Source organism: Canis aureus, chromosome 5 (genome assembly GCF_053574225.1).
Source record: "Canis aureus isolate CA01 chromosome 5, VMU_Caureus_v.1.0, whole genome shotgun sequence".
NCBI lineage: Eukaryota > Metazoa > Chordata > Mammalia > Carnivora > Canidae > Canis > Canis aureus.
In genome coordinates, this window is record NC_135615.1 from 38,306,323 (window position 1) to 38,321,754 (window position 15,432).

The 15,432-nt window shown below is 44.7% G+C and overlaps 1 protein-coding gene across 32 annotated transcripts in view; it reads left to right on the forward strand.

Moving 5' to 3' along the window:
* LOC144314033 (uncharacterized) overlaps nt 1-15,432 on the forward strand; it is a 287,113-nt gene that overhangs the window by 217,002 nt on the left and 54,679 nt on the right. For 29 of the 32 annotated variants that reach the window (XR_013379678.1, XR_013379685.1, XR_013379686.1 and 26 more), the window contains one exon: nt 14,537-14,623. The exons of 1 other annotated variant lie outside the window; for it this stretch is intronic. Coding sequence is in view for 16 of the 31 variants with exons in the window: in XM_077897651.1 (XP_077753777.1) it covers nt 14,537-14,623 (87 nt within the window). In the remaining 15 variants the exon portion in view is untranslated. Of the gene's footprint in view, nt 1-7,084; nt 7,153-14,536; nt 14,624-15,432 lie in introns of all 32 variants that reach the window. 2 more of the 32 variants (XR_013379677.1, XM_077897665.1) reach the window with 1 other exon arrangement.

A 15,432-nucleotide genomic window follows, 5' to 3' on the forward strand; every position in this document is an offset into this window, starting at 1 on the left:
GGATTGCATCAAAGGACAATGGGCATCATCTTTCTGCCGAAGGCCAGGACTGGGTGAGGGAGGGAGGAAGCTGCCTGTGCAAATAACTCTTCGGCTAGAAAGGGGATGAAGCTGGAAATTGGATTGAAAGGATGCAGATCAGGGTGTATCTTGGAAGAGACTAAATGGAAACATGATTAACAGTTTCCTATAACTGATGAAGAGTCCCTCCTCCTCGGGTAGGCAGCTGGGCCTTGGAGGGCTGTGTGTAAGTCTAAGCCCCCCCCCCCCCCCACCTGATGATTCAGACAGGCAGGTACAGACTGACCTGTGAGAACTGGAAATAGGCTCTGTTCTCCACTTCCCCTTGGAAGGTGGAGGTGGGAGCCTCCAAACGCCTCCTGTAGCATCCGGAGAGCCATTTTGTGCCTCCTGAGGGGATGAGTGTCAGAGAAGCTCATCCTCTGGAACAGAAGCGCAAACATCCCCTAGCTCCAATAATGGGCAAGCTGCAGCTCTCCTAAAAGGGACTTGAAAAGTACCAGAAGAGTTGATTTCACCAAATTTTATTAATTTGGAACGTCCATGAACTCCCATGTCCATAGATTCAAAGGTGCTCATGATTTACTTTAAAAAAATCATAATCTGGGGCACCTGGGTGATTCGAGCATCTGTCAAGTGTCTGTCTTTGGCTCAGGTCATGATCCCGAGGTCCAGGGATCGAGTCCTGCATTGAGCTCCCCGCAGGGAACCTGCTTCTCCCTCTGCCAGTGTCCCTGCCTCTCTCTTTGTGTCTCTCATGAATAAATAAAATCTTGTTTTAAAAAGTAAAAAGTAAAAAATAATAATAATCTTCCTGAGGATCTGCACATTTCCAGAGGGCCTTCTGAAGCACAAAAACATAAAAATATTTCAGACAGTCATCTTCTCAGTATTGGAGAATTATTAGACCGCATCCAGCGTGCATCTTAACTTCCCAGCACATGGAGTGATAGATTTTCAAGTTAGGGAACACTGAGTTGGGAAACTAGGCCCATTGAAAAGCAAACTAAAAATTCTGAGGACAGAGAAGCAGCTCAGGGTCTCACCAAGGCTGTTCCCCCTAATTAAAGCCTTGGCTGTGACTTAAAAGCAGGTGTCCCTGATTCAGGGTCACACCCTTGAGCTTGCCCACACAATGCAGTTGGCCCTTCCAGGGCAGCTCAGTTCTTCAGGACTCCCTGGTCCCTCCTCCCTCCTAATGGAGATGAAAGGGACCCTGCTAACATCTTCCCTATAGGCCAACAGCAGGGTTGTGACGATCCCGTGTGCCCAAGTGTGTGAAAGCACCGTTAAAAACACTTTTTAAGGGTAACGCAAGTCTAAGTAATTATTTTAGTTTTGTTTTTCCGTTAAATCCAGTTGTGAAATGCTGTTTTAAAAAACACACACACCTACACAGCTTTTAGGCAAATATAATCCCTAGCTACTGATATAAACTTACTTTCCTTACTGTGTATCTGGTATTCGGCAATCTTACTGTACAAATACTGGGTAATAGTGACTCCTCGGTTCCTTCAGGTATTCACTGTAATATAATCCCTCTCAATATTGAAATTTTTAAAATGTCACTTTAACATCCCCCAAGTTTCACATTTACTTCAACTTTCATGTCAAGCATCTCGATTTATCTTTTAAATAATATACGTTTAGATGTTTTGACTCATGAGACATGATAATACTTTCTGGCCTGTTATTTAGCATGGGAAGAGACCTGGGGGTTGCCTCATCTGAGAAGTCTGGCCTCAGAATAGCCCTCCAGCTCTGGGCCAGGAAACAGTCTGTGGAAATAATAGCTGTGGGGGCTGCTCATTAAGCATCCACGGTATGCCAGATCCTATACAGATCCCGTAACAGAAACCGCCTCTTCCCTCAAAGCTCTTAGACCATTTTTCTGCAATGGCCACAACCTGTATGCAGGGCCAGCAGAACCCTAGTAGAGGCCTGGTAGGTTTACCCACAGAGGTGTGGCCGTGGCCGTGGCCGAGTCATCCACACCGAAAATGTTGTGGCTGGTTCCAGAGGTGAGATTTTTTCCTTCCACATCCTAAGAGATTGACTCAATGGAACACTTGAGTGGTTGCTCTTATAGAAAGTGGCTCTGATCCTCTTAGAAGAGCCTTAGCAGGGTGATAGAGGTAGAATGGGGCATTTCTGTGGTTTTACTTATCCTGTCCTCAGTGCCTCTGAAAATCAGACATCACTTTTTTGACTACTTTACCAACGTGAAAGCAGAACCAGAGCAGAACCAACAGAATTAAAAATGTCCCCAATATTCTTTCTCTCCAGGCATAACCTATAAGCCAAGGATGGCTTCCTGTCCCTTGAATCTTGAGGCTGAGAGTCAACATTGGCTTTAAGATTCCTCTTTGTTCGTCCTGTTTACATAAATGATGCCGTTATTTGAGACACACACCAGACACACTGCATTTTCTTTCGAATTTCATTTGACCTTGTTGGGACAAACAAATCCTAATCAGCTGACAGGAGAAATCAGATGCTGCATTATCCTCTGTCCCCTAGCAAAGTATTTCCTTCTGTTTATGCCAAATCATGCAATTAAATGAAGGGCATGCTGGCCTCATGGTGAACCAAGTGCCAGAATGACCGGGGAGCGATTTGACAAACAGGGCAGAGAGAAACGCAACAGGCATTCACAGGAAATTGTATTAGTTGCCCGAGGAGACCCGAAAGCCACAAACATCACCAGAGTGGCAGGACAGAAAGAGGGCCTCACGGTTCTTGAGCGGGCAGTAGCCTGATCCCATCACAATCCAAGAACAGGAGCTCACCCCACAGTGAGCCTGCCTTTCCAGCGACTTCAGGGGCCAGTGCTTGGAAAGGACTATAACACATGTGGGGTGGGCTTCTTCTCTCTGATACCGATCACCCATCGCCTATTCTATTTCATATTTTCTGCAACATCAATTTTTCATTCTAAAATATTTTATCTTTAAATAAAAGTAATGCGGGATCCCTGGGTGGCGCAGCGGTTTGGCGCCTGCCTTTGGCCCAGGGCGCGATCCTGGAGACCCGGGATCGAATCCCACATCAGGCTCCTGGTGCATGGAGCCTGCTTCTCGCTCTGCCTGTTGTGTCTCTGCCTCTGTCTCTCTCTCTGTATGACTATCATAAATAAATTTTAAAAAAATGTTTAAAAATAAATAAATAAATAAAAGTAATGCTTCATACACGTGACAAAAATGCATGACATCCAGAAGGCTATAAAATGACCCTCCCTAATCCCCTTTCCCCAGAGATAACCACTATTAACTCTTTTTTTTGGATTCTTCTGGGGGGAAAATGGCTTCATATACCTGAATATAGTGTATAGGCTCAAGAACAATTTACTAGGCACAGTGTCCTGCATTGTTGTTTATTTTTCCCTTAATAACACATCTTTGCACGTTGGTCTAGTCCATCCAAGCACCAGTATTTCTGGGTTATTGCAATATCCTCCTAGCTGATTTTCCTGCTTCTACCCTAACCCTCTATAGTTCATTCAAGAGGGTTCCTGCTGGAAGAAAAATCGGATCATGTCTCTGTTCAGGACTGTCTGGTGTCTCTGACTTGTTCTAAGAACAAAAACTAAGCTTGCTACCACCACCTGCTTCCCTAAGTCCACCCACTATAAACTCCTTGCCTCACTATGTTCTAGTGATGCTACTCATCTAGCCCTTAGTCCTACCTCAGGACCTTTGCATCTGCTATTCCCTCTACTTAAAGTATACACATTTATTTTTCTGCCCCTCTTTGCATGATCTCCTCTTGCTTATCATTTTTTTATTTCAGATTTAAAAAAGCATAAAAGCGGTGGGGGATCCCTGCTTTTTTTCCTTCATACACTTTCGTACCATCAGAACATTATCACATTCAATTATTTGTTTACTTGTCTCCTGTCTCCCCTGCCACACACACACTGGAATGGCAACTCCATGAGGAAAGCAGGCATTTTGTCTGTCTTTTCACCACTACATCCCCAATAGCTAGACCGGTGGTTCTCAAACTTGGACATGCATCAGAATCACCTGGTAGGTTTATTAAGAAGCGTATTGGTGGGTTCCAACTCCAAAGCTTCTAATTCAGGAGGTCTAGGGTGGGCCTGGAAATATGCACATCTAACAAGTACCCGGGTGATGGTGAAACGGCTGGTCCAGGGACCACACTTTTAGAACCCCCAGTCTAGACCACGCCTGGCACACAGTGGGTGTTGCATATTTATTTAGTACATGAATGTCTGAGTCTGTACACAGGGGTTTGCCACCTTCTTTGTCCTGCCAGTTTCCTTTCCACTTCATCATTTATTCATAGTTATGACCATAAGCCTCCTCAAATTCTTTGACAAGAGGGCCCCACGTTTTGTTAGCTAAAATGATTTATCTCCACTGATTTGTCAGCAGATGAGTAAAAACATAAAGTTTTATAGGGTCCAAGCAGAGCCCGTGAGAGTCACCTCTTATTCCCTGACTCAATAAACCGTCAGACCAAAGGTAGTCAACTCTCACTTGACATGTGACAGAGGAATTCCCCCAGAAGCAATGGCTCAGGCCTCCCTTGTAATTGTTTAATAACTGTCCTCTTGGCTTGGATTCAGTTTCATGCACTGGAACATACATGCATAGTCTACCTGGACGCCAGATTATAAAAGGTAGAGAGCTCGTGGTTTTCCTGTGAGTCACAAAACCCCTGAGAATCTGACAAGATCTGTAACCCTTTTTCCCCAGAAAAATCACTCACACACACACACACACACACACACACACACACACAAACACACTTTTTTTTAATATTTAATTCCTGGAAGTTACAAGATACCCCAAGATCATTGTGGCCCTAAATTAAAACCTCCTGATTTAATAATTGGCTATCTGCCTGGCAAAACAAACAAAAACAACCTGGATCCTCAGTAGAGTATTTAAATTCCTGGTGATGCAGAGATTTGAATGTAAGAAGACCCACCTTAGAGGAAAACATTAGTTAATACGATTTATGATCTTAAGAACGGAGAATACTTTTTGAAGCATGACTTGAAACCCGAAAATGAAAAAACAGAATAGTGAGATCGATTCCATAAAATTTTAAATGATCTACCCAGGAAAGAGGTGCGGGGGTCAGAACTCCTCGTCATGTGGTCTCTGTGGAGAAATCTAAGGATTCCGTCTTTTCCATCCATGTTCCTGCACCTTGGATTCTCAGGTGGCCTGTGGCTAAGTTCTGTGGGAGAAGACCTGAGCTTCTCTGAGCACACAGGGTGAGACCATATCCCTCAGTGAAGCTCTGTCACTAGCTTCATTGTATCATTAGCCATGGTTTGTGTTTTTAAACAAGTTAGAGATAAAATTCACATACCATAGAGTTCACCCATTTAAAGTAAACAGTTAAATGGTTTCAGTGTACTCACATGGTTGTGCAACCATCAGCACTAATTTTAGAACATTTTTGTCATCCTTTAAAAGAAACCCCATACACAGCAGCAATCCCTTCCCATTCCTCTTTCCTGCCAGGCGTAGGCAACCACTCCCCTGCTTTCTGTCTCCATAGAATGGCCTGTTCTGGCCATTTCATAGAAATGGAATCATATGGGGATGCCTGGGTGGCTCAGTTGTTGAGCATCTGCCTTTGGCTCAGGTTATGATCCTGGGGTCCTGGGGTTGAGTCCACATCGGGCTCCCTGCAGGGAGCCTGCTTCTCCCTCTGCCTATGTCTCTGCCTCTCTCTCTGTGTCTCTCATGAATAAATAATAAAAATCGGAAGGAAGGAAGGAAGGAAGGAAGGAAGGAAGGAAGGAAGGAAGGAAAGAAAGAAAGAAAGAAAGAAAGAAAGAAAGAAAGAAAGAAAAGAAAAAGAAAGGAAGAAAGAAAGAAAGAAAGAGAAAGAAAGAAAGAAAGAAAGAAAGAAAGAAAGAAAGAAAGAGGAGAAAGAGAGAAAGAAAAGAAAGAAAGAAAGAAAAGAAAGAAAAAGAAAGAAAGAAGAGAAAGAAAGAAAGAAAGAAAGAAAGAAAGAGAAAGAAAGAAAGAAAGAAAGAAAGAGGAGAAAGAGAGAAAGAAAAGAAAGAAAGAAAGAAAAGAAAGAAAGAAAGAAAGAAAGAAAGAAAGAAAGAAAGAAAGAAGAGAAAGAAAGAAAGAAAGAGAGAGAGAGAAAGAAAGAAAAAAGAAAGAAAGAAAAAAGAAAGGAAGAAAGAAAGAAATGGAATCATACAGTATGGGCTTTTTTCTCTTAAAAAGCATATTGTCTTTGAGGTTCATCAGTTAGGGCATGCATTGAAACTTCATCCCCAGTTCTTTCTGAGTAATAATATTTCATGGTACGGGTATGCCACATTTTATTTATCCATTCATCAGCTATGGATGTGTGGCTTGTTTCCCTGTTTGGGCTGTGACGAATGATGCGGCTATGAACATTTGTGTACAGATCTGGGTAGTTTTTGTGCGGATGTATAGTTTCATTTCTGTTGGGTCTAACGGGCTCTTCTTACTTAGCCTGTACCATTCTTTTGGTTTTGTTTCCCACAATAAACTTGAGAAGTGAGCAGGCTTGACCCCTAAGACCTCAGAGCCCTGCTAGCCCCAGTCTGGGCTCTTCTCTGCCTCTATGTAACCTGAGACCTGACTCAATCTCACCGTGCCTCAGTGTGAGAGCACTCTGACCCTCCCAGGAGACATTGTGAGGATTAATGACATCAATCAAGTAGGATCTGCTCTTGAGAAGATGCTAACCTGTATGAGTAGGTCAGTGTGCATCAAGGAAACCACATACCCACCAAAATAAGGGCCTCACTGGCACCAAGGTGACACCATCAGACAAGAGGCCAGTGGCTGGATGTTTGAGACACAGGCGGTACAAAAAATACTCACCGTTTTCTCAAGATTTTGGTTCCCTTTGAGATCAGAATTTGGTTGCTTTCCATATCCTACAAGCTACCCTCTGAAGGTAGGAATGTCAGGGCCATCTGCCTAATGATGGGCAACCAGAAGGGCAAGCTTAAAGTCTAAAACCTGCTTTCCAGCTAACATGTCCTGAAAGACCACTACCTTCATTTAATAGAAAAATACCTCACTCTCTACAGAGCCCTAGATGTTATCTTCCTTCTGGGAAACCCATGTGCCCCGACCTTCTTTATGGCTTTTGGGATAGGTGAGTGTACCCCCTTGGTACAGCCTGATAAGGAACCAGCTATAGTGGTTCTGGGAGCCCCAGTGGTAGATGGGTCCAAATTCCAAGCTGACTCATGCCTGTTGACCAGTCACCAGTGTCCCTTGGTCTTTAAAATCATGCAGCTGGGAGCTCCCCTGATAAACATGTCAATGACAAGTTTAATAGGAAATGAGATGGCAGGCGTGCCTGGGTTCTAACTCCCATGTCACTGCTTACTAGCTGTATGATATGGGACAAGTGGCTTAGTTCTCAGAGACTCAGTTTTCCCATATGTTAAATGGGGATAATGGTAGGACTTGTCCTGAAGGGTCATTGAGGGTTACCTGAGATGATGCCCATGAGGGCAGCACACAGTTCAAGCTCAATCTATGTTTGCTGTAGTTATTATATTACTTTTAAGATTAAAAAAATACAGGACTTCAAGTAGCCTAGCCGTCCTCTCTCAGGTATTTAGGGAGGCTGGATTTCTCCTAGTCACTTATTTGGGCACCTGCTATGTATCAGTCACCACAGAGAGATGCGGGGGTTGAATCGAATTTCCCCCAGGAGTGTAAAATTCAAGTTGAGAGAGAAAGTAAACCATACAGTAAACCACAGTAGTGACAGTCAGTGCCATCCAGATTCAGAGTGGGAGATAGCAGAAAGGCTGGAACAGCGCAGGGAAGGCCTCAGAGGGGCAGCCGCACTGTGGCCGGTCCTTGAAAGGCCAGATGGGTTCACATCAGCAGGGCAGAGGGAGACACAAGTGGGCAAGGCTGGGTGAGGGGCAAAGGGAGATCCGTGTGTGCACAGGCAGGGTGGGGGCTCGGGTGGGTCTCGGTATGCTGAGTTGTCCAGGGACTGAGCCAGACACAAGCCTTCTGGTGTCTTTTCCACTGTCTGGGGTCACTCCTAGTGAGATTCCATGGGGTCTTTATTTTATTTTATTTTTTTTCTGAGAGAGGCAGAGACACAGGCAGAGGGAGAAGCAAGTTCCATGTGGGGAACCCAACGTGGGACTCGATCCCAGGACCCCGGGATTAAGACCTAAGCCAAAGACAGACGCTCAACCACTGAGCCCACGCAGGCGTCCCACCATGGGGTCTTTTAGTCACTTCTAATGATTATCCTTATTATGAAACTTTCTGTTATTCATTTTCACGGAGTGAGGAAGAGGAGCGATGTTGGAGGAGCTTTAACTCTTCATCCAGACGAGCACAAAAAGAGCACCCCAGAGCAGCAGGCATTGGCCCTGCTGTCCTGTATCCAGGCCGCTCTCCTAGGACGAGCATCCGGGTTGTCTTTGGGGACCCAGCCTTTCCCTGCTTTTGGTGCCTGTGGTTTTGGGTGGGGATGACTCCACCCCTTTGGCAGGGATGGGCAAGGCGCCCACACTGGTTCAGTGAGATGTGACTCTGAGACTCTAGATTCTTGCGAACGGGCAGTGTGCCTGTTCTTCCAGGGTGGCTGTGCTGGGAGGGTGTCAGCCTGGAGCTGCTGGTGGCCATCTCGCCGCTGCCGTTGGTGAGCCCTCCTGGAATGGAATGACCCAGGGATGCAGAGCCAAGAAATGGTCAGAGACAGAGTCAGGACACCATCGTATGGGCACCTGGATGCCACCATACCAAAGCTTTTTCAGTGACATGAAAAGTCAAACTGGGCTTCAGTCTATTGTTACTAAAAGCATCCTGATTCACTGGAGTAGTTATCTTGCTCCTACTTACATTCCATTGACTGCTTCTCAGCATAGATATTTGTGGTCCATCGTCAAGGGGTGGTATGTAACAAGGGTTAGTGTTCTGCGTGTGCAAGTGATGGTGACATCTGCACGCATCCCCAGAAAGGCACCCGTGCGCGTCGTGTGCTTAGGAGGGAAAACCAAGACTGTGAAACTTTGTCTTCTTCATCCCTTGACTCTGCTTCCAGAGCAATTCTCCCCTAACCCTGCATTGTATTCCTCTTGTTCTCAACCAAAGAAATGAGTTATTGGATCCGTTAAGTGTGTTTTGCAGGGTTCTAAGAAGTCAGGAAGAGGTGTGGAAGGGGTGAAGAGAGAGGAAGCTCTGCATGTCCCCTGTGTGTTTTTTCCCTTTTGCCCAATAGTTAGGAATGAGCCGACATCCTTTTATTTCCTATTACGTGCAGAGCTTTTTAAAACTAAGCATTAACTCTACTATAATGGGTTTGTCTCATGATTTCTTGGAAAACATCTTGGATCTGAGCAAAGATAATTCACTTGGTGGGAATCATTTCCTGCTTCCCCTGCTAGGAACTAGATCTAGCTGTTCCTCCTGGGAGCAAATTGGCCTTAAGTGAGAGAGGAGAGTACAGGTATTTTAAGCTAGCATCCATCGTGGGGATTCAAGCCTGCTGTGACCCGGATCAGGGAGGAGAAGAGCAAGAAGCAGGGCAGGGGAGAGCACAGGTGCCTGACACAAGCAGGACGACAAGCATGGCATCTGGAGTTAGAGCCCCTCGGAGAAGCTGCCGTACTCACCTCTTTGCCTCGGCTCTGGGGTGCCTTCCCTCCAGCCTCGGGTGCCCCCGGGTGCTCACCGGTGCCCACGGGTACCCACGCGGCCCTAGCAGGACCACTGCAGGCGAGCTGCAGGGGGAAGGCAGTTCCCATTCCCCATCAGAAGGGAGTGTCCACCGAAAGGAGGCGATGCCCTTCCTTACTCCCCTGGACTTGAGGCTGCTGGTTCTGCAAGTCCTGTCTTTCCTGCTCCCTGTCTGGTGTGAGTGGACCTCAGGGGAGTCCTAAGAGAAGGGCTGAGTGCAGAGCGCACCCCCCACCCCCCCGCCCTGATACAGGTTGTTTTCCTGGCGGGCCTGGAGAGCCTCAAGAGGGAGGCAGCCGGGATCCCTGGGTAGCTCAGTGGTTTGGCACCTGCCTTCAGCCCAGGGTGTGATCCTGGAGTCCTGGGATTGAGTCCCATGTCGGGCTCCCTGCATGGAGCCTGCTTCTCCCACTGCCTGTGTCTCTGCCTCTCTCTCTCTCTATGTCTATCATGAATAAAAATAAATAAATAAATCTTTAAAAAATAAAAAAGAGGGAGGCAGCTGAGTGGGAAACCACCCTCTTGGGACCGTCCCCTTCCCCTCCCCCCCACCCTGCCCCGGTGCGACTGATGCTGGTAGTACCCACAGAAAGCTCAAGGACAGGCACTTGTGTATTTATTTCTCCCCTCTCATGTGATCTTATTTTTGGAATGGACACAAAAGCTATTTGGGGGCTGGACAGCTGCCAGGCGAAAGGACCGGTGTCTCATGCAGGTTGTCTGCCTGCCTCTCCCTGAACGAGACCCTCTTACCTTTCCCTGTCGAAGGCAGAACTCGGGGGGTCTCGCTCTGAACCTGACGTTTCATATAGCACAGCACTTAGCCCAAATTACTAATTTTAGGCCAACTAGTTTACCACCACCCCCTTTGAGGTTTCACAGGGTATAAATGTAATGAACAATGCCATCACTTGTATGTCTGAGGGCTGGTGGACCTGTCACCTACTCAACATAGATGTGTCCGTCACATATACACGATCTCAGACGTCAACAACCAGGTGGGACCTCAGGCCCAGGAGGTGGTCAGGAGCCAAGTCCAAGGACAGAGAGAGCCAGTAGCACTGAAGCGCCCTGATGCCCCCTCCCCCAATCCAGCTGTTTCTGCTTCTGACTCCTAACTTTATAACACTTAAAACATTTCAATGGCTTGGTTTTTCACCTCTGATTTTTCCTCTTCAGACATGAATGGAAAGTTTTGAAACACTCATGCCTGACAAATGCTGTATCATCATCTGCACAATCCTCACTGTTACTTATTAAGTTCTTGCTACGTGCCATTCCTGTGCGGGGCCCTCTTCCTGGGCTGGCTCATTTCTCCTCACAGCAGCCCTCTCTGGAAGATAATCTTGTTCCCACTAGACAGCCCAAGAAGCAGAGGCTGGGCAAGGTGGGCTTGCCCAGGAGAGATCTGAGCCTCCATTTGTCATTTGTCTGATTCCAGAACAAGAGTTTTTGGCTACTTTGCTTACTTGTCTGCTGAAGCTATAAATTACCAAGATTTCACTATTGTTTTCATGTCCTTAGAGGAAAATCTTAAAAAATCTCACGGTTGATTCAGACACATGACTTCACTTCTCATGCTCTTTCCTAAACCCAGTCCTTGAAGCAGAGAGAATGAGGTTTTCATGTGTTTACAGTCTCAGGCCCTGATTCTAGATACAGGATGGAGAGTCTGTGGCCTCCAAACTCCTTGAAGCCGATCTTCTATGAATAATTCATGAAGCAAACACAGGCACAGCAGAGAGGACTGGGCTGGGCTGGCCCCTCAGGGCTCCTCAGTGCATCTAGATGGAATTGCCCCTTTCTCCCCTACCTTCAGGGAGAGGCCTAGAAATGGGGTCCAACAGCTTGTCCAACACTGCCCCCTTCGGGCCGCTAGGCTGCATTACTCACAGGATGGTGATCAAAACTTCACAAGGGGGCTTGAAGGATTATTTTTAGAGAATCTGCTTCCGGATCCTCAGTTTCTTTAGAGGCTTTTTCCTAAAACTGATTTGCCTGAGAAAATTCCTGTGTTGATAATAATCCTTCCCTTACTGGAAAGCACACCGCTCACTCCACAAATCTTACTAAAGTGCAGGTGCTCCAAATATAAAAATTTCCAGGTACAGTTGCCCCAACTGAAAACCTCCCTTAATGATTTAATTCAGCTTCCTTTAATGATTAATTAAGGCATTTTTTAGATTTGACTAAATTTGTTTCTTCCTTGATTTTGAAGAAAAGCACTGTGAAAGCAAACCATAGGGAATGATAGAAATAATAACAGATTGGAGTGCCTGGGTAGCTCAGCAGGTTGAGTGGCTGCTTTTGGTTGAGGTCATGATCCCGGGATCCTGGGATTGAGCCCTGCATTGGGCTCCCTGCTCAGTGGGGAGTCGGCTTCTCCCTCTGCACCTCCCCACCACTCTCTCTCTCTCTCTTTCTTTCTTTCCCCCTCTCAAATAAATAAAATCTTAAAAAAAAGAAATAATAACAGATTAATTGGTATATTTAAAGAATAATGTCATAACTTAATTTTTTATTCCCAATATTTACATTGTGCTGGAAGTCATTATCTTGAAGCCAAATGAACCTAATGATGAACATGTAACATATCAACTTTAAAATGTAGGTATAGGTAACATGGTTTTTCAGAGTTGTTTCAGAAGGCCCAGGAACAACAATGGTTGAAGATGGTTGGCCACTGCTGACCACAGATTGTTGTCTGTCCATCCAACAAATCGAGCACCTGCTATATGTCAGGCATTGTTTCAGGCACTAGATAGAAACACAATGAGCAATACCCTAACATGTTACATGCCAGATTCTTACTTGTGACTACCTGTAGGGAGCTGAGTGAGGCAAACAGATTAACAATAATTACTCAAAGTAATAAAAAAATTCAACTTTGATAATTACTACTAAGGAGGGGCATTTGGTGAGTAGAGAATGTAGAATGGAGAGTTACAAAAAATAATGATGATTGACCTGTTTCATAGAGAAGATATCAGGAAAGGTGACCCTAAGGAAATGACGTCTGAACCAAGAATAACATAGGTCCCAAAAAGACTACGAGAACCCAGGAAGAAGGCCCCAGTAGCATAGGAGGATGGGGAGAAGGATCAGCCATTATAGAGTAGGTTGTTTTTAGAAAGGACCTTTGCCTTTACACAAGTACAACCCATGTTATAAATTGGTGGTTCTCAACTGGGAGTGATGTACTTCCCAGGGGACATTTGGCAATTTCTGCAGACATATTTGGCTGCTGCAGCTGGGACTTTACTAGTGGCATCTAGAGGGTGGAGACCACAGATGCTTCTAAACATTCTACAATATACAGGACAGTCCCCACAACAAAAGATGCAGCCCCAAAGTCAATAGTCCTAAGGTTGAGAAATTCTGTTACAGATGAGGGCAGGGCAGGCCCACACATGTCTGCAGTGGATGTGAATTCATTTGTTCATTCATTCAACAAATACTAGGAGTGCTTGCTATGCTGGAGACCCTATTCTAGGTATATTTGAGGCATACCAACTACCTTTTAACAGAAATTGTCACCTCAAATGGCCAGCCTGGTTATGTTCCTGTGACCCAGCCTAAAATTTTCACCATTCAAGTGGTGGCAAGATTGGTCTTACTGTCTGTAGAAAGAAGAGATAACAATGTATGGATATTATTAGAGAGGGTCAGTGAAGCATGTCTATAATAGTGGAAACAACCTAAATATCTGTCAATAGAGGAATGGTTACGTGCTTCTAGCACAGCCATATAGTAGCGTCCATTAAAAAGAAAGGACACGGGCAACCCTGGTGGCTCTGCGGTTTAGCACCGCCCTTGGCCCAGGGCGTGATCCTAGGGACCTGGGATCAAGTCCCATGTCCGGCTTCCTGCGTGGAGTCTGCTTCTCCCTCTGCCTGTGCCTCTCTCTCTCTCTCTCTCTCTCTCCTGATTAAATAAATAAAATCTTTAAAAAAAAAAAAAAAAGGAAGGAAACAAGAGATGATACAGAAAAAAACCATGAAGATATTATTCACTGGAAAAAGTTTTGGAATAGCAGGTAGAATATGATTGATGTGATTTATGTTTTCAAATTGGTTTATGTGTGTGTTTGCACATGCATGCAAGTACTGGAGAAGTTGTCACCAAATTCTAATAATGGCTACCTCTAAGAAGTGGAAAAACAACCCTGGAACATGTTCACTGAGAGTAGCCCTCTACCTAATTTCCTCCTCTCCAGTTTATCCTCTCCAACATCCTACTACCAATATTCAACCAGTCATCAACTTCTAGAGATCCTTCGACTTCCAGGACAGTATCTGTTCCTTATTCTTAAATCCAAAGCCCTCCCAAACTTGCCTCCAGCCAGTCTTCTTAGCCTGTCCCTCCCTTACCAGCCTGTCCCACCCCCACCTCTTCAGAGCTTCAGCCAGAGTGGACTCCTGGGAATTCATCATGCCACACTCTTTCAAGACAGGCTCACGTCTGTGCCTGAAAACAGTCCTCCTCTTTTTATACCTGTATTAGTCAGGATAGAGTAGGTTATACTGTGGTTATAATTGATCCCCAAATGTCAGTGACCTAAAATAACAAAGATTTGTTTTTCTTTCTTTCTTTTTTTTTTTTTTTTTTTAGGTTTATTTCTCATTAATGAATATCAACCTGGGGACACCTGGGTGGCTCAGTGGTTGAACGTCTGCCTTTGGCCCAGGGCATGATTCCAGGGTCCTGGGATCGAGTCCCATATTGTGCTCCCTGCAGGGAAGCTTTTCCCCTCTATCTCTCATGTGTCTCTCATGAATAAATGAAATCTTTAAAAAAATGAATATCAACCTGTCCATTTTCAGGTTGGCTGGGGAACTCTGCTCCATATCATCCTTAATCAAGGAGCCAGAGCTCAAGAAGGTCAAGGAACTCCTGATCTCCACTTTAAGGTAGGAAGAAGGAGATACATTTACTAATACACTAGCACTAGATGCTACTTCACAAGTCCTATGGCCACACCTAATATAAAGTGAGATGGAGAATTTCAATATGAAATCATTTTCCTTCTGCTCAAAGAACACTCCTTTAGTATCTACTGCTGTTAAAGAATCCTGAAAATGTCTTAATTCCACTTTTATTATCACAGGCTGCTTTCACTGGTTATGGAATTCTAGGTTTTCTCTCAATACTTTCAAGCTCATTAAATTCTACTAATTTCTAGCTACTGTTATTTCTGTCAAGAAGTAGATTAGCAGTCTATTCATTTTTTTTTTCAAGTAATGGTAGCTGCTTTTAACTTCTTTCTTTTCTCTTTGCCTTCGTTTTTCATCTTTTTTTACCATGATGTATGTAGATGTGGCTTTCTTTATATTTATCCTGCTTGGAGTTTCCAGGGCTTCTGGACCCATGGCTTGATAGTTTTAGTCAATTTTGGCAATTATTTTTCTCTTCAAATATTGCTACTGCTTTATTGTCTCTCTCTTCTCCTAGAACTTCAGTCTTCACTTTATCTTCCATATCTCTTATTCTCTCACATCATTTTCCATTCTTTTGTCTCTTCAAGTTTCATTCTGAAATTTCCTTCTACCCTACTGCCCACTTCATCAATTCTCCCTTTAACTGTGTCTAATCAGCTGTTAAACTCATCTACTGAGCTCTTTACTTTCATCATTATATTTTTTTAGTTCTACATTTCTATTTGGTTATTTTTCACATCATCATTGTCTTTTTTTTTAAGTTTCTGGTTCTCTTTCAGAAT